Below are 22308 nucleotides of genomic sequence, written 5' to 3' on the forward strand. Positions count from 1 at the left end.
GAGCACTCCCGTCCACTTAGCTTACTGGGGACGCAGTGAGGTCCCTGGGGACCCCCGTTCCTTTGTGCGCCGGGCGGGCGCGTTGCGTCAAGGCGAGCCGCCGCGCCCCGCGTCCCCCCGCCCGCGCCCCGTGAACCCCGGGGGGGGGAATGCGGGGAGGGGCGCGCGGGGCCCAATCGCTCAGCGCGCCCGCCGCCCGGCACCGCCTCCGCCATTGCTGCGCGCAGAGCGGGCGCCGAGGAGCTGGGAGCGCCGAGCAGAGCTGCCAGACAGCGAGGGTGAGCGCCTGCGGGGCTGGGAGGCCCGGGTCCGGGGTCGGGGGGCTGGGCCGAGGGTCCCGGGGGGGCGGGCGCGTCTACGTGGGGCGGCGTCCCCTCCCCGTGCCGCGGTGGGGGTCAGTGCACCCATCCCCCATCGGGCCGCGACCCCCGCGTCCGCAGATCCCCCAAGGGCGAGGTGGGGCCGGCCAACCCCTCTCCAGCCCCGCTGACGCCCGCGCCCTGCGCTCTGCAGGCGACGGCCTCGGTCCCTGGCACGATGGTTAAGTTGGGGCACAATTTCGCGGAGAAGGGCACCAAGCCGGCGCTGTTGGAGGATGGCTTCGACACCATCCCCCTGATGACGCCCCTGGACGTCAACCAACTGCAGTTCCCGCCCCCGGACAAGGTAAGGGGCTCCCCGGCGCCCCGCCGCAGCCCCCCTGCGGCGCCGTGCGCACCCCCAAATCTCGGGCGGCCGCGGCGGCGGCAACAAAGGAAAGGCGCCGCGTGCGTGCTCCGAGGCCGGGGCGCGGGATTGGGCGGCTGGGCCCCTCCCCCAGGGGACCGCCGCCTCCCGACGACGAAGGAGCTAGCTCTTGGGAGAGCTGTCCTTGGTGGTCGCGGGGAGCGGGTCGCGGGGTGGGGGTGCTTGTCGGAGCCCAGACCCTGCCCCTCAGCGAGCAACCCATTCCCCTCCTTCCTGGTCCGGCTCGGCTGGGGGTTGCGGGGGGCTGTCCAGCCGCCCAGTCTATGCTGGGGCGTAGGGTCAGGCCCCTCCTTGGCCACTTGGCCCCTCCTTGAGGGCCTGCCTCTCCCCCCTCTCCCCGTTCCGGCTCACCGGGAACTGGTGGTGGTGGTGCTGTGTGTGTGTGTGTGTGTGTGTGTGCGCGCGCGCGCGCGCGCGCGCGCGGGGCCCCTTCCTCGTGGAGCCCCTCCTCCCTTTGTTCCTGGGGTACGATGCCCAAAGGAGCCCCGCCCTCACCTGAGCGGCAGTGACACGGTGAATGCCACCACAAGCTCTCTGTCCACCATTCCCCCACCTCCAAGCCCCACCCCTCAGCGTGTTTGGGATACACAGGCAGAATCCCGAAACCGCTGCCTTTGTCCGCGCCTCCAAACAGGTAGGGTCTGTGTCAGAAGAGACGTTTGTCCCCGGCACCCCCACCCCGCATCCTTGATGGTCACCAGCAACTCCTTGTAAACTGCCCCGCCCACCCTGTCCCCCAGGGACCTGGTACAAGATGGGACCCAGGGGAGGTGGGGGAAGGATGGTTAGGGGCCCTTCGTGTGGGTTTGGGGCAGTTATTGACTGTTCTTCATGGGCCCTTGCAAAGGCTCCTCAACACCCCCTCACCCCCCTCACCCCGCCCTTCAAGGTTCTATCCTCTACTCTGTTGGATTTGGGGTGGGGGTGGGGGCAGGGATGGCAGTGCAGGGAGACCGCATGAGCTGGTTGCACCTGTGCCCCTTGCCCCACTGCCCCCTCCCCCCTCCCCCACTGCCCCATTCCCAGCTACTCTGGGGCCAGGAATGTGCCTCCTTTCTAAGCCATGGCTTCCTCCTTTTGCCCTCTGCCTGTTCCTGTCCCAGCCTGGCACAGAGCTGGTTTATACAGGCAGGAGGATGCTAGGCAGATAGGATGCCCTGGAGAACCCACCCGGCTGCCCACGGGTACCTTATCCCTGAGAAGGGCTGAGCCTCCTGTCCCTGGAGGCATTCAAACGCAGGGTGGCTCCCCGGCAGGGATGTGTTGCTGTTGTGTCCCGAGGAGTCCTTTTCCCAGTTGTGGGGACCCTGGGTGACAGCGTAGGACGAAGTTGTGACTGGGGTAGAGCCCCAGGCCTGTTCTCCCACTGATGGATTCGAACTGCCAATCTTTCTGTTAGTAGCCAGGCCTTTAACTATGGTGCCGGGGGGGGGGGGGCGGTGGAAGGGGAAGGGGTTGTTGTGCAGGGGTGGGTGGTGGGGCTGGAAGGGTTGAGGAGTGGATGAGGACATGGAACCCCCACGAGTTTCCAGGATATGCCCAAGGTCACTTGGTTTCCCAAATGCCTCTGCAGCCCCCTCCTTTGAGCTAGCCAGGTCTTCTCCAGACCTCTCCAAGCTGCAGCTCACCACCGGGGCTCTGGGAGGGGATGCCAGCTGCCCTGGGCTATGTGGCTTCCCAGGGCCGAAGGGGCAGCCCGGGAGGTGATCAGAATACATTCCGAGCACAGCATCCGGCAGCTGGTGGCACCTCGGTGCCAGCAGCGGCGTGAGCGGCAGGCTTACGTGGGAGAAGGCCCCGCTATTGTCTCGAGGAACTCTGAGGGCGTAATGGTTATGAGTCGAGCTACTGAGGGCAAAGCTGGCAGTTCGATGAGGTTTTCTATTCTTATAGAGTCACAGGGGCAGTTCGCTTGTCTTCCACAGACTTGTTTATGAGTTGGGATTGACTCGATGGCAGTGGGGTTTTTTTGTTGTAGTAGTGGGTTACACGTCGGGCTGCTAACCCCAAGGTCGGCAGTTTGAAACCACCAGCTGCTCCCATGAAGATTGATAGTCTCGTAAACTCCTGGGGGGCACTTCTACCCTGTCTATAATGTCACCGGATGGCAGTGAATTGAGTCAATTTGGGGCCCCCAAAAGTCTAACTGCTTCCCGAGCATGGAGGTCATGGTGGGTTAGGATGGATTTGCACCTTGCATTCAGAAGACTGGGGTTTGGTTTCTGGTCAGTGAACCCCTCTGGGCCAGCCACTGCCTGTCAGTGGACACATGCCGTGTAGCTGAACTGGCTTCCCGACTCAGATAGGCTAGGAAGAAAGGCCTGGAGATGTCCTCCTGGAAATCGGCCAGTGAAAATTCAAGGGATCCGCACAGGCCAAAGTCACAGCCGTCACGGCATTGGGAGCAGGGTCCAGGACCAGGCGTCGTTCTGTTCTGCAGCGGGTCTGATGGGATGGCAGCTGAGCACAGAGCTTAAGGGACCTACCCAAGGTCACCCAGCCTGCCGGGGGTTAGAATCCAGGGCGCTGGATGTAGATGTGAGCTGAGTCTGGGAGCTTCCTTGTCCTCAGCCGCCCCGTGAGACAGGTCCCAATGTTCTCCCTTTCTTGGGCGAGGACAGCCCCTCTCTCTCAACGTGACCAAGTGCCAGCTCAGGGCACCCCAGAAGGAGAGACTGGCACAGCTTAGGTTGAGGATGGTAGGGTGATGCTGCAGCACTGCCCCTCCTGACGGGGGGCACTCAGCACCCCCTCCCTGCCATGGAGGGCATGTGTGAGAAATCCAGTGAGGGAGGCCAAGGGCATTTTTTTCAGGGACACTGGGCATGGACCTCCACTGCTTCCCAGACCTGGGCTCTGCCCATGTGCTACTCTACTCTTCCCAGCATCTCCCAGGAGAGCTGGGGTCTGTCTCTGCAGCCCATGTAACAGGAGCCAAACCCAGTGGCCCTGGAGTCCCATTTCCATCCCCCCTGTGCCTCCTGCTTGCTGGTGGATCCTGAGACAAGGACTGGGGGTGGGAGTGGGTAATGCCCACTATGAATGGTGGTGTTGGAAGGGCCTGCCACGTTCTGAATGGTTCCCTGGTGAGGGCTGGTCGCTGGGAGGCCAGAGCTGGGTGGGGAGGAAGGTGTAATGGAGGAACAAGGTAAGATCCTGATCTTCTGGAAGCTTCTCGGTGAAGCACCTGAGAAGACAAGAGTGGTGGCAGCCCCAGTGGGCAGCCCGAAGTGCCTGCTGGCCCGACTCCCCGGCCTCTCTGAGGTTAGGCAGTCTCAGGCAGGCGTCTCCTCAGCCTGCCTTCTCAGCGCCCGCCCGTGGGGACTCAGGAAGCCGCACATGCCACCCCTTGACACTGTCCCCTCCTCCACCATGGGAGCCTGAGAATAAATAGGGGCTGGCAACCTGTAGGATTCAGGCGGTGCCCACGGGGAGGGGCTGTGAGCCTGCTGGTCTCGGGGACTAGTGGTAGGGGGGCTGTATCTGAAGGTAGTGGGTTACAGGGGGAGGGATGTGGGTGGGGGAGCACCCACAGGGGGAGGAGCAGACCACTCCCCCTTTGCAGCTGAAGTGGTGGGAGAAGAAGTCGGCACCCTAGGGGGGCTGGGGCCCTGCCTGTCAGGACTCCGCTCATCATTTACTGCTGGCCCTCCATGGAAAGCAATTCTTCCTCTTTCTTCCTGTGGAAATACCCACCCCGCTCCCACGCCACAGGTCAATGACCTTGATGGTGTTCGTAATGCTAGGACACTGTCCTGTCCTGTTCCCGAGCATCCCCCTAACGAAGACCAGCCCCCTCCCTCTCTCCCACCCCCTGCAGACTCAAAGCACACCCTATTGGGGTTCCCAACACCCTATACGGGGGTTCTGAGGCTATGGCGCTTTATGGGAGCAGGCAGCCTCGTTTGTCTGCTGTGGAGTGCTTGGTGGGTTTGAACCTCCCGCCCTGCATGCGGTGCCTCGCGGGCAGTCCCACCAGGGCCTCCATCACACACACACCCCCTCCACAGTCTTCAGGAATGAGCTTGGTTTGTATTTGCTTAATTCATCTGAAGTCAGACCGTACATGGCCAGTCGTGTCTGACTTTACTCAGCACCGGGTTTTCAAGGCTCAGCCCCGTGGCTGCGTCAGGACCTGGCCCTGGTGGAAAAGACCCGGTGATCTTCCCCGTAACCTGGTAGCCTCCCCCATAAAAGACTAGCGTCCCGGCAGTCCTGTTCTACGGTTGAACTCAGTCCCCCCTCCACCAGCACCCTCCCCGACACTGGGCACAACACCGTCACGTATTCATAACGACAACATTGGTGGTTTCTAGACCGTCCCCAGTCTAAACATACGTCGATTCAAGGCGTCAGTGCACGTTCAGTTCAGTGGCACCTGATGACGTTCTGGGGGTTGGACCCCTGTCCCCACCCCTCCCTGAGTTGGCCCATCCTCATGAGCAGCAGTTTGCCTGCTCCCCGCTAAGGTCCTGATGAAACCTCTCTTGTGACTGCTGTCGAGCGCACAGGTAGTTTTCCAAAGAGCCCAGTGCTCAAGACAGGCATTTTCTACCCAAAATTCCTGCCCACTTCCCCACTCAAAAAAACCAACCTCACTGCCCTCGAGTTGATTCTGACTCATCACGACCCTACAGGACAGGGTAGAGCTGCCCCGGAGAGTTCCAAGACTAACTCTATGGGAGTAGAAAACTTCGTCTCTCCAGCGGGTGGCTGCCCACATGCAGATACGCCCACATACATTCGTAACAGTAGCAAAACGACAGTGATGAAGTAGCAAGGAAAATAATGTTATGGTTGGGGGCGGGTCACTGCAACCTGAGGAGCTGTCTTAAAGGGTCGCGGCATCAGGAAGGTTGAGAACCCCTGAGCTAAACTCCTGTTCCGTTTCAGCAGCCCTGGTGGTACAGCAGGTTATGAGATGGGCTGCCAAGCACCAAGTCAGCAGTTTGAAACCACCAGCTTCTTTGAGGGAGAAAGATGAGGCGTTCTGCTCACAGAGCTGCAGCTTGGAAGACCCAGAGGGGACGTACGTTCTACCCTGGTCCACAGGGTCAGGCTGAGTTGGGATCGACTTGATGGAAGTGAATTTGTTTAGTCCCCTGGCCCCTTTATGTACTGTTTGGTTTTAAGAAGAACTTAGAAGATATTTTTGGTGTAAAGTTTAAAAGTGACCTCAGGGCAATCATTTCAGGAATGCCATTTAGCCTCTGGGGCTCCAGGAATTCCAGATTTCTTTGAGAATTGAAATTATCTTTGACAGTTTCCCCCCTTTTGATCAAAGTTCTGCTATAGAACCTTTGAACAGCACCACAGTTTGCTCATCCAATCCCTCTACAGCAGGGGTTCTCAACCTTCCTAATGCCGTGAGACCCTTTAAGGCAGTTCCTCATGTTGTGGTGACCCTGTATGTGGGCGTATCTGCATGTGGGCAGACCGCCTGGAGATGTATCTTCTCCACCAGAAATATGATCCTTCGACCCCTAAAGGGGTCTCGACCCACAGGTTGAGAACCGCTGCTCTACTCCCTCATCCTGCGTGAAGTGGACCGTGCACCCCACCAGGCGCCAGTGGGGGCAGGAAGACCAGTGGGACCGCCCAAGGCATTCATCCAACCCCCTGGGACTCCGCTCTGGGTGGTGGCAGGAGATGGGGCAGGAGTCAGTGGTCAGGCTAGGCCCCTGAGCTGGCCCCCTCTGCCATAATGGGTATAAGGGTTCCCTGCTGGAGCTGCCGGGAGGGCCCTGGGGGAACTTGGGCCGCACAGAGGAGCTTGCCAGTAAGTGTTGGCGGTTCCCTGTTCCCGTTTGGTTTGTAACTTCCTGATGAAAAGGCTCCAAGACCCTGCAGCATTGTGGGCGGGGCCGGGGGTGGGGTCTCGGCTCCAGGTCTCAGGCCGCACTCCTGATGGCTGGCTTCTCTGATTTCTGGGCAAGGTGGTGGTGAAAACCAAGACCGAGTATGAGCCGGACCGCAAGAAGAGCAAGGGACGCCCTCCCAAGATAGCCGAGTTCACGGTCAGCATCACCGAGGGTGCCACCGAGAGGTTTAAGGTAAGTGGCCGGAGGGCCTGGGCTGCTGCTTCTGCCCCTGCTGCATGGGGCCTGCCGAGCTGTGTGTGTGTGTGTGTGGGGGGGGTGTGTGCTGTGGAGCACCAGTCTCTGCGGTGGCGACACCTTCCACCTGGTGACCCTGGCAGTGTCCGGCGGCAGGCGGACATGTAGGGGTTGTGGAGGTTTCTGTTCTGACTGTGGTGCCGGTGCTCTGCCCCGTCCTTGCCCCAGTCCTGTCCCCAGATATACCATCACCATGAAGGCCAGCCCAGTGTCAACCAGAGAGACAAAGCACCTTTCCCCACCACTAAGAACCTGCGGTTTCTGCCAGTTTGTTACTGGGTGCAAGCGTGATCAGCCAGCATCCATCGCTTTGCAACCGACTAGTCTCACCAGCCTGGCATCGGCCAAGTTCATGGAGGTGGCCGCGTGTCTGAGCATGGACTCTCTCTGTGGCCAAGCAGTGTCCTATGGCGGGAATCCCGTGGCGTGCGTTCTAGTGGACTGCTCTGTGGGTGGGCAAGGTGGAGGCTTCCACGTGAGCCCCGGGGCTGGATAGGCAGTCTGTGTGTGGTCCCCACCATCTCATCCTCTGGCCACAAACAGGGGTGGGGGTTGTTGGGCTGAACGCTGGTGCAAGGCTCACCGGATACTCTTGACCTTGCGAATCGTCTTCCTCGGCTTACCTTCCAAGATGCTTTCGGGTGACTTGCTTACATAGCCGGGAAGGTGCTCCACCAGCTTTGTGTGAGACACGCGGGTTATATGCACCTGCAGAGGCACTTAGCGAGCATGACAGTCTCTGGGTTACCGTCCCAGGAAGAAGCAGATGGGGCAGAGAATGAGATTGTGCGCTCTGCACACACCAGCCCTGGGCTCTGCCCGCGAACAGCCCAGGTCACAGATGGACAGGTTGAGGCCCAGCGTCAGGCCAGATGCAAAATCAGTAGCCTGGTCCCAGAGCCCTTGCGCCTCCCCTCCACCCTGTGCCTCCTGTGGCTGGGCACTGGGGGTGGTGGTGCTGGAAGGGCCTGCCTTGTTCTGGATACTTCTCTGGAGAGGGCTGGCTGCTGGGAGGAAGGGCAGGAAGGTGGGAGCAAGGGTTGGTTGAGGGAGGACCAAGGCCCATGTTCTGGAACCTTTATGTGTGTCTCCCTAGAGAAGGTAAAAATGGGGCCCTCCTTGCAGACTCAGGGGGCCTTTGGTAGACATTGTGGTTCTCCAGTCTCAGAGAATCACCAGCCCCCACCCCACCCCTCACATACACCCAGGTTTTGTGATGTTTGTTCCGGGGCACGGGCACCAACGTCGTCCAGCGCCCTTTCTGTTTGTCATCCGTGCTTGATCCCTGCTACAGCCCGGTGGCTCACAGGAGGCTGACCTGGGCACAGCCTGGGATGGGGGAGTCCCTGGGGACACTGGGGTGCTAGCTGACGTCAGCCCCTCCTCCTGCCCGCCACTCCACACTGCCTCTGGGGCAGGGAGCAGCTGGGGTGGAAGGGCCTGCCTGGCCCTGGGGCCCGATCCCGCAGGGAGCTCCTGCCTTGGCGTTGGCTTCTCTGACCCTCCCATGGACCGGCCCCAACGGTAGACGCTGGCAGTGCAGCCCACTGCACACAGACTGGGAAGCCCAGGTGTCCCGGAAGGCAGGGCCCCTGCTTCCTGCTGCTGGGGGCTCATGGCATTCTCTGCCCTCCCCGGGGTACCTGGCACGGTGGCTCACACACCAGGGGACTTCATAACGAGGACCAGACAGAGTTGCCCCTCCCCTCCCACGGCTGGCCTCCAGTCCAAGGCTGGTTGCAGGGCTGAGGCCACGAACAGGGCTATGGGCACCCTGGGTTTGAACTCTGCCTCTCTACCCATTCCCCTGCACCCTTGGGGCTTCTCAGCGCTTGCTGGCTCCGCGGATGCAGTCCCCAGACCCCTTGCTCCAGGCCTCGGGGACCACGTTAGTCACTAGCCCTGCAGTCGCGTGGGGCCGTGGGGTAGTTACCTGGCGCCCGTTGCCCAGGACCGAGGCCTCCCCGGACCTGCGCAGCAGCTTGCCTGTCCCAGCGGCGGCCTCGGGGCTCTGCCATTGTCTCCCGTGAAGCTCAAGAGCCGACGCCCCAGCACGCACTGGACCGGCTGTGCGTTGGCAACGACTTGAACGTACATTTAGGCCCTCTGCATGGCACCAAGGGTTAAGCGCTGGACTCGAGGATGGAGGTTCGGAACCACCCAGAGGTGTGCCACCAGACAGGCCTGGAGAGCTACTTGGCATCGGCAGTGTGGACATAAAAGACCACTAACAACGTCCACGCCCCTGCTGGGAGGGGCGCACCCACACAAGCCTGTGGGCGGAGCGCGGGGGCGGGGCTCACTCAGGGGGCGTGGCCTGTCTCCTCCCCTTCCAGTGTTCTACTCCGGCCCCGGCACCTCTTAATGCAGTTTCCACTGTCACCGGAGCCTCCCGTGTTTCCTATGATGCTGTGCAGTTTCAGCAGAACACCCAGACCTGGGTGGACTAGGAAGAAAGGTCTGGTGACCTTCTGAAAACCAGCCAAACTGGAAGGATCACCAGCGGCCTGGCCCCTGGCGGATGAGGGGACGCGCTAGGCGCCTGGGCAGTGTTTGGCTCTGTGGTGTAAGGGGTGGCCTGCCCTAGGTCACTATGGCTGCCCCATCTGAACATTTGCAGACTGGACTTGGGAACTGGACTGCCTGTACCCTGCGGGCTCCTGGCCCCCTACTGAACTGGGGGGAGGGGAGGGCACCCCTGAAGATGGGCCCTGTATATTGGAATCAGCCGCAGTTCGGTTTATCTTGGGGAGCCTGGGCCCCACTAGGCATGCCCAATGGACCTGCCAGGGTGGGGCCCCGAATGTGACTTTGGAACGTGGGCTCAAGACCAGCGGTTCGAGCCCACCAGCTGCTCTGAGGAGGGCAGAGCAGGTATCCTGTTTGCGTAAGGAAGGGTTTGCAGCCACGGAAACCCATTGGCAGCTCTCCCTTGTCCTAGGGGGCAGGGGTGTCACTGAGTCGGCACCTCGGTTCGGGGGCGGTGGCAGTAATGTACACCTTGGCTCATGACCAAAAGGTCCGCGGTTGGAGTCCACCCAGAGGTGCTTGGAAGAAAGGCCTGGGGCTGGACGTCTCCCCCCAAAGCAGCCACTGCAGAGCCCACAGAGCGCAGTTATGTGCTGACCCATGTGGGGTCCCCAGGAGCTGGAGCAGATTCAGTAGCGGCTGGTTCCGTTTCGTAGGGTCACGAGTGACACGCGTACCCAGGTGTGCGTGCAAGCCGAGTTTGGACAGGTGCGCGGGATGGCCCTGAGCCTCCCGCGTGTCAGGGTCCCATCAGGGCAAGGATGGAAATGCTGCACATGCACGGGGAAGATGATGATGATGATGTGCCTGTGCCCGGTCTGGGCTGGTCCTGTCGTTTCCAAGGGAGGGACATTTACCTACACTGTAGATCACCTGAGAGCTGTGGGTGGGTTTTAAAGAGCAGGTAGGCATTGTCTGTGAGTTGGGGCCGGTCTTCATGTACACAGTTCCCTGACCTCTGACCTGACCTCTGGGCTGGACCTCTTAGGGCCTAGTGGCTGCGCATTGGGCTGTGATCCACAAGGCCGGCAGTTTGAAACCCCCAGATGGGCTTTCCACTCCAGTACAGAGTGACAGGCTGGGACGCCCATGGGGGCACTTCTACCCAGGTCTACAGGGTCGTGCTGAGTTGGCATTGACTCGGTGGTGGTGTTTGGAGTTCTGTTGGGGGTAGAGGTGGGGCGAACCCTAACAGGACAGCAAGGGGTTTTCAGGAGGGCTGCTGCCTCCTGGAAAATGCAGAGGGTGGTGACTGCCTTCCCTCGAGATGTTCTGGAATGTTCTGAAATATTCTCTGGGCCTCTTTTTCTCCGGGCTGAGCTGCATGTCTCTGAATGTGCGTATGTCCTTGATGCCTCTGGAGGAGTCCATCTGTTGAGGGTCAGACCTTCTAGCTCTGAAGGTTGAGACGGGGACCGTTGTGGGGCAGAGAGCTGAGTGAGGGCAGGTTCCGGAGGCTCCTCTGTCCAGCCAGCTGGCTGCCTAGCCCCTTTTCCCTCTGGGTGTGACCCAGGGAATGATACAGTGGTACCTGCTGGTCTGACGTGTGGCCTGCGGTCCACAGCACGGCCTTCTATTTCTCACCGTGCGCACCAGGAGCTCCATGCTCTGTCCGTGTGTCTTGGACGGTGCCCTTGAGAGGAAGCTAGCTGGCAGCCGAATCTCCTGGCTTCCAGGTTGCTGGGCTGGTTGCTAGGCAGCGGGCTGATAGGGACAAGGGTTTTTGTAAGATGCAATTGCTGCCCCGCCATGCAGGGATTGCTCGCCATGCAGGGATTGCTCGGTGAGTCACCCAGGGAGGGCAGGCGGGGAGTCTTGGCTTCCGCAGAGGTTCCAGTCTGAGGCAGGAGGCGGCCTTTTTATCACCCCGGCCTGTGTGTGCAGAGAACAAAGACCGAGCTGGTTCCCAAATGAAGGGAGATTGTCCCAGAGCAGGGCCCCCCTCCCAGCTGCTGAGGTGTAGCAGGTAGGCTGGGGGCTGCCTCTCCACACTCTTGCTCAGCAGGTTGCTGCTCAATGGCTGTTCATGCCTGGCGTCCTGTAGATGGACAGGTCTTTCTCCCCCGGAGAAGCTGGGTACATTCGAACTGCTCACCTTCCAGTTTGCAGCTGACCTCTCCACCGTGCATCACCCCTCCCCCCCCACCTCCCTCAGGACTCCTCATTATGTAGATGAAAGAACCCCTTGATCTTTACTGAGACCCCATCCCCTCTTAGCCTGGGGCGTCCTCGGATACTGGGTCGCCTTCCTGAGTTGTCAGCGATGACTCCAAGGTCAGCTTGGCACCCTGACTCCTGCAGTCAGCACTTGAGCTGGGGGATGTTCTTGAAGGATCTGGCAGGCCTGCGGTGCTGCCGTGGGCTGGTCCCTGTGCTCAGGGCTCCGTCTTCCATGACCTTGAGCTCCCTGCACACCGCCCACCTGCCTCACTGTTGGCCACCATCTCTACTAACCCTCCACCCCCAGTGTATATAAGCTGCATTTACTAACCATTTAGACACGCAGACTGGGCAAGCGGTGACCTTCCTGGGCTGCCTGCCCCCTGGTTTTGCTCCCTCCTCTGTGCTGAGCATCCTGCAGGGCTCAGAGTGGGCTGTGCGCGTCACACCCAGCACAGGCTCCCACCAACCCCTCACCATCTGTCTGCGCTCACCACTGTGTGGGGTCCCAGAAGTATTTGTCTCCCGAGGCTGGGAGATGCCAGGGTCCACCCACCTTTTCCAAGAGAGGGTTTTTTGGGGGATGGGCTTTGCTGCGTTACTGTGCAGAAAGGCACATTCCTGACCCTCCCCCCTGGGAGCTGCCATCCATCCAAGCTGTGTGGACGCCCCAGGGCCCCGCCCTCCTGGGATCTTGCTTCTGGATGGGCTCTTAAATTGACCTTGTCCTGGTGCTGCAGAGAGGAGTCAGGCCAGGATGACACAACCCCAGAGCAGGGATGGGATGGGACCCACCATTGGTGAGGACAAGCCACAGCCCACTCAGCTCTGCACCCCTGGGGGGTGCAGGGGGTGACCAGTTCCCACTCCAGCTGGGCATGTCTCTCTGGGAGTCCCCTGTGGAAGATGCATTGCCTAGTGGGTACGCCGGGCCATGGTGAGCACCCTCCACCTGAGAGTGGCCCAGGAGCCCTGGAGATGCAGCACTGGCTGCTAACCCCATGGCCGGTGGTCCCACCTGGGAGAGAGGCGAGGCCGCTGTTTCTGTGGAGATTGACAGTTGGTCCAGGCCTGGGCAGACCTGCTCTGCCCTCAGTCTGAATCCACCCGCTGGCAGGAGAGGCGGGGAAGGTGAGCCTTTGACTGTTCAGGACCTGGGCCAGCCACTGGCAGGCTGCCCTGGCTGCCAATGAGCCTGGGCTGACGCATGATGGCCCGTGTCACAGAGACGGCTCCGTGGGGTGTTCTTGGCATCACCTCTGGAGACCGATGGACAGACCTTTCTTCCACGGTGCACTGCGGGCTTTGAACCACCAACCTGTGCCACCTTTGAGAACCATTCACACATATGTGCACACACACCACACACCCACACCCAGTGGGACGGTCATGAAGGCCGGGGGTAGTGACCCGTCAGGGCACCTAGGTCGGAAGCATCAGCCTGTCCAGTCCCTGCTTTCAGACACGTGGCCCCTGTGTGTAGACAGCTCAGAAATGGCAGGTCCAGTTTGCTGCCCGTTAGTTCCATGTTTGGGAGCTCTTGTCATTGAGCTGCCTTCTGCTCCTTGATACCTTGGGCAGGGTGGCTAGGGGCTCCTCGCCTGACCCCCCTCCTCAGGAACCCCACAAGGGCCCGTGCTGGGGGCCCATCTTCTCTCCTGTTGCCCAGCTCCAACTTCCTCAGGGCCCATAGCCTCTCCAGCCCCGCCCCCCCGCATATCTCTGTCTACGCTGGCCCAGCCTGGCTCTCTCCTGGTCCTCTGTGGCCACTCAGCTCCAGCCAACCTCAGAGACGCGGCTAGTCACCCATCTTGATTGGGGTTCTCCCCAGGAAAAGCATGGACAAGCTGTGGGGTGCAGTGGCTATTTGGGAGCAATCCCAGGAAGAATGGAAACTCCGACCAACCCTGGATTTCCCACCCCTAACACCAGACAATTATAGAACACAGCTCCCTTCAAGACTGGCAGCCTGTCTGAACCCACAGGGGCAGCTCTCCCCCGTCCTGCAGGGTCACCCTCCATGAGCTGCAGTGTACTCTGTGGCAGAGGCCATGAGCATCAAGCACTGAAGTTTATTCCTCAGTGGTCGCAGCAGGACCTCACCAGGGAGCTGCCCGAAATTCAACCTGCATGCAGAAGAGGAAGTGGAAGGAGGGGTGTCATTGTTAGTCTCAGATGGATCTTGGCTGAAAGTCCAAAGGCCAGAACGATGTTTACTTGTGTTTTATGGACTGTGCCCAGGCCCTCGGCGGGGTGGCTCCTAAGCGAGTGTGGAGAGCCTTGTTGAGGAGAACGGAGTTCCAGAATACTTCATGGCGCTCAAACGGAACCTGCACATGGACCAAGAGGCAATCATCCGAACAGAACAAGGGAAGAGGAGTGGAGTGCCATCAGGAAAGGCGTGCAGTAGCGCTGCACCCTCTCATCACCCCAGTTTGCTGAGCAGATCAGCACAGAAACTCGATCAAATGATGAAGGACGTGGCACCAGGATCGGAGGGAGGCTGGTTAACAAACCACCTGCGGTGCGCAGTTGACACAGCCTTGCCTGCTGGCAGCGAGGGGAACTCGAAGTGCTTGCTGATGGAGATCAAGGATGGCAGCCTTCCGTACAGATCACAACTCAATGTAAAAACCAGCATCCTTACAACTGGACCAATAGAGAACATGACCCATGAGAAAGGTTTGGAAGCTGTCCGGGTTTCATCATGCTCAAGGAAGCAGCAGTCAAGAGATCGAGAGACACGTTGCTTTAGTTGCATCAGGCACATCTCCTGCCTCAGACCTCTTTAAGGTGTTGAAGAGCAAGTGTCAGAAGGACATCGTGCTCGGTAGAGCGGCGGGGGAGATAAAAAGAGGGAGGCTTCAGGCGAGGTGTCCAGACACAGTGGCTGCATCCGTGGGCTCAGGCAGAGGACATTGCGAGGGCGGTGCAGGACCGGGCGGTGTTTCAGTCTGTTGTGCCCGGGAGTCACCTGATGGCACCTGAGTGACAGCTTCTGTGTGAGGAGGACAAGCAGTCCACGGGGTTAAGGTGGTCGAGGGTGGCTTAGACCAGCATGGCTTTTTAGGAAGACAGGCTTCCTGGCAGCAGGCTCAGCCACCCCAGCCGGTAGAGGACACGGGCTCTGCAGAGCCCAGCGAGAGGAGCTGTGCCCGTGTCCAGGGCCCAAGGAGCCTAGTGACCTGAGTTTGCAACCAGCCGCTGACCCAGAGGCCGGCACCAGGAACCCACCGAGTATCGGAGTGGAAGAAAGGCCCCAGGGCAGGCTTCTGGAAACGTGGCAGCCAAGGGCACCCCACTGGAGTGGGTGCAGTTCCCCTCAGTGCGACACGGGCCCAGGTCCGTCCTTGTCCAGTTCAGGGAAGCCAGATTCCCCTGCTACAGGCCACAGCATCCCCGTTGTGGCTACCAGAGCCTGCGGGCTTATGTGAGAGCCAGGAAACTTTACAGAAAGATGCCTCACCCTGTCTAGAGTGGGCTTTTTCTGTCCCCTGCCAACTGCATGACCTTGAGCAGGTGACCTGGCCCCTCTGGGGTCCAGGGACAAGGACTCACTCCCCTGTTTGGCCACCCTCTGCTCCATCCCCCACCAGGATAGCAGAGTTCTCATTTCCTGCTCTGAGAGCCTCAGCCATGGGGCAGGGGTGGGGAGCTGGGGCAAGAGTCCCCTGTGACGTTCTGCGAGAACGGGGCTCTTTTTAACCTGAAGCAGATGGGGTGTCTTGAGCCACACGATGTGCAGTGGGACTGGCAGACTCCTGCTCTCTGGGACTCAAGATTCCGCTGACCGGGGCTCGCTCAGGATGGAAACCACCACCGTCCGTCTGCCCAGGACCCCTGGTGGCACCAGGGTTAAGCACGCAGCTGCCAACGGAAAGGCTGGCAGAGACCAAGAGGCCAGGCCGACCAATTCCGGTGCCTCGGGCTGGTGTGGTCTGCCTGGCTCCCGGGCCAGAACTGCTCACCGGGGCAAAGTGGATGAGGGGATTGACCCAAAGCCATGGCCGAGCTGCTGAGCACCGGGCATGACTGGCCAGCGAGGCGGGCATTATGGCCAGCCTCTCGTGGGTGCCCCTCCCTCATGGGGTGGCACCACTTCCTGCCAACCTCCCACCTTATCCTGGGTGGACGGTGAGGCCAGCTGCTCTGGGCCTTTCCTCAGGGCGTAATTATGACCAGAGCCCTGGCAGGTTGTGGTCACGCAGTGTTGGGGGCCGAGCCAAAGAGGGGCTGTCCACCCTGGGAGGGAGGCCCCACCCACATGGGAGGGGGTACCGTCACTGCAGACATTGTGTTTTCTGGATTCTGATCTGTGCATCCTTCTCAGGGGTGGTCTCTGCCTGCACCTATCTGTCTGTCTGCACCTGAGTCCGTTCATCTGTGTCTGCCTACCTCCTGTGTCTGTGTCCGTCCGTCTGTCCAGGCGGCCACTCTGCCCCCCGCCCCCGGCTGACGGCACCCCTCCTACCCACAGGTCTCCGTGCTGGTCCTCTTCGCCCTGGCCTTCCTCACCTGCGTCGTCTTCCTGGTCGTCTACAAGGTGTACAAGTATGACCGGGCCTGCCCCGATGGCTTCGTCCTCAAGGTAACACTTGCTCCATGGACCTGGGTTTGCACACAGTGGTCCCCCGGGCTGTTGGGGTGGGGGGTGATGGGTGGCCACAGGGAGGCCTGCCTGGGAGAGAAGACAGCTGGACCTGCTCTCACCCCACAACAAAGGTGCTCACTGCAGGTGGGAGACTGAAGTCTTCAAGGTATGGGAAACGGGGTTACTGCGGCCAGGCTCCAGCCTACGAGTCGGAGTCAGCCGGCCGTGTGGACATGCCTGTTGGGCCCAGAACGCCTTGTCCCACAGCCTGCAGGGGGCATGGTCACAGTCACACAGGCCGGGCAAGGCCGTGGCTGGGGTGAGGGCTGGGAAGGGAAGGCGGCCTTTCTCACCCACCAGCTGGCTGTGGGCCTTCCAGAACCATGTGGAGGGAGACACGTGCCAGTGCAGGGCTGGGACATGACCACCGAGAAGACGCGGCAGGCTCTGCCCTCCCTGCCAGAAGCATGGAGCTCCTCTGTGGCTTTGCCGGGAGGACCGAGACCGGGAGGTGGGGACTCCACCTCTCCTGCAGCCCTGAGAACCGTTTTTAACAGTAGCAGCAAGTGTAGTTAGGTGGCAGTGGTCAGTCTGTCCTACTCGACGTACGAAAGGACGGAACACTCCCAGCCCTGCTCTTTCCCCGCCATCGATGCACAGGCCTGGGGAGCCTCAGAATTCCCGGTTCCCACCCGTCCAATGTCCTTCCATGTCCCATTGGACTCGGGCCCTGGGACCCTGAATTCAGGCCCCTGCACTGGCGAGCACTTACGTGGTTAGGCGCCCCCGTGGTTGTCCAGTGGATGCTGACTTGAGCCACCTTCTCTAAGAGCAGACAGCCTCATTCTGCTCTGGATAAGCAGACGTTGTCAAGGCTCTTGGCTCAGGGGTCCCCTGGACTAGGAATCGGCCTGAGAGAGACAGGTTTGGTTTTTGTTGGTTTACAAGACATCGTTGTTGCTGAGGGGTCATTAATTACAGTGACTCCTGTGACCTCTGTGGTGACAGAACTGGCCCCTAGGGTTTTCTAGACCATGAGCCCTGGTGGCACAGCAGGTTTTGTGTCAGGCTGTTAACCGCAAGGTCAGCAGTTCACAACCGCCAGCCACCCTGTAGGAGAACGAGGAGATGCCTCTATTCCCGGGAAGTTACAGCCGTGGCAGCCCACAGAGGCAGTGGGTTACCGTGAGTCTGAGTGGACTCAGGGACAGTGAGCTCCAGAGTGACCACCTCGGGAACCTCCAGGGGCAGTTCTACACTGCCAGTTGAACTGGGGTAGGTGGCGGTGGGTGAGTGCCAGGCCTTTCTCCCGCAGAGCTGTAGGGTGGGTACACACAGCCAACCTGACCTCAGCAGCTCGGACACCAGGCTCCCCAGGGAGTGTCTGGGGTCAGGAGACAGGAAGTTGGGCTGCCCGTTGATGCATGGGCTGATGGGAAGCCAGCTGGAGGCGGACCCGCAGGCAGGGGAGGCCTGTCCTGACTCCCTTAGCAGGGTGCTGGGCGACGTCTCGGGTCTGTCTGGGTCCCGAGATGAGATGACCAGGATCTGAGGCTGAGTAGAGGTAGTGGGCCAGAGGGCAGGGGCTCCAAGGAAGAGGGTAAGAGAGGAGGTCACATGATGTGGGTGAGAGAGCTGTGTGGGTATCCAGTGCATCTGCCCACCAGGACTGGGCAGGTGAAGCAACCATGTTTACAGCTGTCCTAGGCTGCGCCTGGAGAAAGCTACTGCCAGGTGTGCCTCACACCTGGTTTGGGGCTGTGCTTTCCAGAGGCCGAGACTGACAGGCTTGTCTTCTAAAGCACATGGGGGTGGGCTGACTAAGCCCGAGTCTGGGAGGCCTGGAGGAGAGGACTATGGGCCCATGGGAGGGGGCCGGCTGATCCTGGGGAGGCCTCGAGGGGGTGTGTGGCAGGCACTGGCCAGGGCTGGAACCCAGGTCTTAAAAGAGGCAGGGGGCTATAGCCCAGAACCGCCTGCGTGCCCCACCCAGAAATGTGCAGGCAGGTGGGGATGGGGGCCCTCAAGCTTTGGCCTAGGGCAGCTGAACACGGGGCTCTCACAGCCGCTCGCCCCAGCAAGGCTACCCCAGCAGATGCTTGTGGGAAATGGTTAACTCCCAAGAGGTGAGGCAGCATGCCTCCCAGGGCATCCTCAGCGTGTGTGTGTGTGTGTGACAGAGAGCGTGCGTGGGAGCTTGCTGTGGTTGTTAGCGGAGACTGGCTCGTGAAGGGTGGAACACAACCCCATTAGTTCTCTCAGCTGCGATCTTGACACTATTGCTAGGCTTTTCTCCTGTGCACCCCTGGGTGGGTTTGAAGCTGCAACCTTTGGGCCATAGCAGAGTACAGCAACACTACCTCTCCAGCGCTCGGCACCCCTCCACTTCCCAGATCCCAGCACGCTCTGGAAGGTCCGGGGTCTCACCAGCTCTCCTCACTGTCCCGTGCTTGCCCTCCCCCCTCAGGACTTGGTGTGGCCCACAGGGCCCCCCCCCTGGCTGGTTTGCAGTAGCCGATCACTAGGCCTTTCTTCCTGAGCCGTTTTGGCCTGGGAAATGAATGTGGGTCAGTGTCCCTAGCCTGTCTAGAGTGGTAGGTGGTCTGGAGACCTGCAGCCGTCCCTGAGGCAGGTCTGTGATCCTGTGAGGACCAGAGGTCCCTGACCTGCCCATAGCTGACACCCAGCTCTGTCTCCCTGAGAGAGTGCACATGACCCCCAAGCCCTCCAGAGGCCCTGCTGCCATCAGCACTCATGTGGCAAACACCCACTCGCCTTGTGGGCCTCCGCCTGCTGACTGCCTCACAGCCACTGCCTTGGCGCAGAGAACTACCCCACAGCGTTTCCTGTTTGGGGGCCAACTGCCAGGTCTCTTCTCATATGGAGGTTCCAACTGCTGTGCCTTGGGTTGGCAGTTGAGCGCTTAGCTGCTGCACCACCAGGGCCCCTGAAAGCTCACCAGGTCACCCTTGCCTATGTCCCCTTTCATCACTCAGTGATGTGGTTCAGACTAATGGTGAGCCTATGGGTTACAGGGAGGGCTGTGCTCTGCAGGGAGGGGTTTTGGGCGTAACGGAACAGGATCACCAGGCCTTTCTTCAAAGGTCGGTTGGGCAGGCTCAGTACACCTAATCTTTAGTCCAGTGCATTGTTTGCTGTTCCCCATACCCCCATCTTCCCAGAGCCAGTAATGACAAAGCAGCAGCTCTGCGAGCGAGGCAGGCCCTGAGTGCGGCTGCTGGCACTAGTTGACCGGGGGGAGCTGGCTTCCCCATTAGTAGGCAGCCCACCTGCAGGAGATGCTCCAGCTGACCGTACCCTGATGCAGGAGGTGCCCTAGGAAGTGGGGTATGGGGTGTGTGTGGCAGAGGTGCTGAGGATAAAAGGAAGAACTGGTATGGTACCCTCTCACCCTGTTCATAGATACAGGTGTCCCAGGTGGGAGTCACCCAGGTGTGGAGATGGAAAATCTGGTCATGGTCAGACTCTGCTAGGACCAGGACTGATCCCCGTGGGAGACACTAGGCATGGCCTCTTCCCCATCCCCAGCTGAGCTGCCCGGCAGTGCCAGATGAATCAGCACACATTGAAAGGACAAGGCAGCTTAGCCTTGGAGAGGTGACAAGGTGTCACATGGGCCAGCAGGCCTGTGACCTGCCCTGAGCTCATCTGGCTCTTGACCAGCCTGACCCAAGGGGAGCAGGGGGCTGGCTCCTCCCACTGATGCCCCACCCCTTGCATCGACAAATGGGGCAGGGCTTCTCTCCAGTATAACCTTCTGGCATCACTGGGGTCTCAGCCATCAGAGGGAGCCCCCACCCAGGGCTTCGCGGGTTCTGGCCTGTAGGTCTAGCACTGCTTCCTGAGGTGGCAGGGTCCCGCCAGCCTGGCCAGTGACTTCCTTAGGTCCTGGACAGTAGGTGACAACCACGACTCTGGGTATGGCCATCACTCATGCTGTTGGGCAGGAGCTCCCCCCCCCCCCCAGCATTTTATTCTGTGTGGTAATTACTCCTCAGCTCTGCTCTCTGAGCACTGGCCTGTTCTGGGGCTGCCATCTGCACCTGCTGGGTGCCTCCCTTTCCTCCTCTCCCTGATGCAACTCATCTGTTTGAGTGGCTCTGGGTCTGGCGGTGCGGTGGCCAAGTGCTCCCGGCGAGCCCAGAGGCCCGTGTTCTAGTCCCCGGCTGTCTGCGAGGGAGAGAGGCCTGGCTGGCTGTCCCCATGAAGATGGTGGCCTCGCAGATCCCGTGGGCAGTTCTGGGTCGTGGGAGGTGGCCCTGGGTTGGGGTGAGGTATGAGGCCTCTTGGGGATCGGGGGGGGGGGGCCCTGGCAGTGAGGGCCGAGGCCCTGCCCCCTCCGCCTTCCCTCCAGGAAGTAGCTGCAGGTAGGTCGAGGCTGACGCTGGCGCCTTTGCGGCCCTCTCTCCCCAGAACACGCAGTGCGTGCCCGAGGGCCTGGAGAGCTACTATGCGGAGCAGGACTCGAGCGCCCGGGAGAAGTTCTACACGGTCATCAACCACTACAGCCTGGCCAGGCAGGGCAGCGCACGGGCCGCCTCTCCCTGGATGTCCGTGCTGTCGGAGGAGAAGCTGTCCGAGCAGGAGACCGAGGCCGCAGAGAAGTCAGCCTAGCGGGGCAGCCCGTGCCCCCGCCCCTGCCCCCACCGGGGCTCTCCCGGAGGAGGTAACCGAGGGACCTGGAGGGACATTTCATTCTGTGTAATTACCGATCCTTTAGAGGTTACTCATTTCCGGTGCAATTGCTTCTGTCCAATAATGCTGCTTTGCAAATGTGCCTGCTGCAGACGCCGGGCAGGTGCAGCCAGGACCTCGGCCCGGCCTCCAGTGCTGCGGCCACACAGGCCCTGCCCCCAGGGGAGCCGGGAGCTGCCCGAGAACACCTTTCCCCGGGATGGTCAGGGGCTGGACTACCGAAAAACTCGCATTCTTGTGGGATTTTTTTTTTTTCCTTAACCCACCTTGCTGTTTGCAAACCCTGCTCAATAGACACCCTTAGGGTGAGCTCTCCTGTGGCTGAGGGCAGCTTTCCCCACTCTCCCTCTGCCGGCCCCTTGGGTGAGTTCGCATTTAGGAGAGGGGAGCCACCCCCACAACTGCTGCTGGCCCCCAGGAAGAGCTCCTGCTTAGCTGAACAGAGCTGTCCCCAGCCCGGCTCCTGCCGGCCATCGGGTCAGGGAGGGGAGGGGAGGGGAAGGGTACCCAGGCCCCTGTGCCGACTTGCACGTTCACAAGTGTCGTTGAAGGTGGGTGAGTGTGGCAGAGGGGTCTCTGCCCTCAGCCGGTGGGCAGGGCTGAAGCCCACCCCTTTAGCAAGGCTGTTGGGAAACCCAGCAGGGGAGGGGGGGGGCGACATGGGGGCTGGGCCGGGGCACCTCCCCAGGGCCTCCGTGAGGGAGGCCGATGGGGGGCTGGGAGGCGGGTGGGAGGCGGGGAACATGCACACCCAGTTAGGAAATGCCCGTCCACAATCTTTGTAAAGAAATGACGTTCCGATCCGAATTCTGACATCCAAGTATATGTTTACAAATTGCCAGTTAGATAAACTTACTCGTGTGGCACATTAAACAGAACAAAAGGCCTTCCCTGCCGTCTCCGCGTGGTGGGACCGCGTGGTGGGGGCTGGGCCAGGGGGCGCGGTTCAGGAGCCTGCCTGTTGCCAGGTAGGTCAGGACGAGGCCGCAGGCACGCGCGTGGGGGCTGTTTGTGAGCCCACGCGGGGGGACGGCGCCCACGGCGGCTCCCGACAGGGGTGACAAGGGCCCCAACCCACAAATGGGTGTGCACAGTGCAGCTGCAGGGGTGTCGGACTGGCCACACTCACTGTCCAGTCAGTGCTGCTTCATAGAGACCTGGGTGGGTTTCTGAGGCTTTCCTGCGGACGCGCCGACCATGCACATCGCAGCCCGGTGCATAACTACACCACGACCCAGAGGGCAACTGCGCCGCCCCACTACTGCTGGCACGCTGCCACAAGCATCCGTGCACCCGCTGAACCCCAGCTCCCCTCGCCCGGTCCAAAACACCACGCCCCTGCCCTACCCCACGGCGCCCAGCGCGGATGGGCGTGTTCACTGCATCTGTCCGGCGCCGCCCCTGCTGTGCGTCACGCACATGTGCGGATCCACCTGCTCTTCCTTGGGG

General features: G+C 60.8%; 1 protein-coding gene across 1 annotated transcript; it reads left to right on the plus strand.

Moving 5' to 3' along the window:
• The first annotated feature begins 200 nt into the window (after positions 1–200).
• On the plus strand, positions 201–21749 carry NSG1 (neuronal vesicle trafficking associated 1). Its single transcript, XM_075544545.1, has 5 exons — positions 201–278; positions 514–666; positions 6684–6800; positions 16030–16140; positions 20578–21749. The coding sequence occupies exons 2-5, from the start codon at positions 538–540 to the stop codon at positions 20776–20778; spliced, it is 558 nt and encodes a 185-aa protein (XP_075400660.1). The 5' UTR covers positions 201–278; positions 514–537; the 3' UTR covers positions 20779–21749.
• Positions 21750–22308: the final 559 nt, after the last annotated feature.

This window comes from Tenrec ecaudatus, chromosome 3, assembly GCF_050624435.1.
Source record: "Tenrec ecaudatus isolate mTenEca1 chromosome 3, mTenEca1.hap1, whole genome shotgun sequence".
In the NCBI taxonomy this organism is placed as follows: Eukaryota; Metazoa; Chordata; class Mammalia; order Afrosoricida; family Tenrecidae; genus Tenrec; species Tenrec ecaudatus.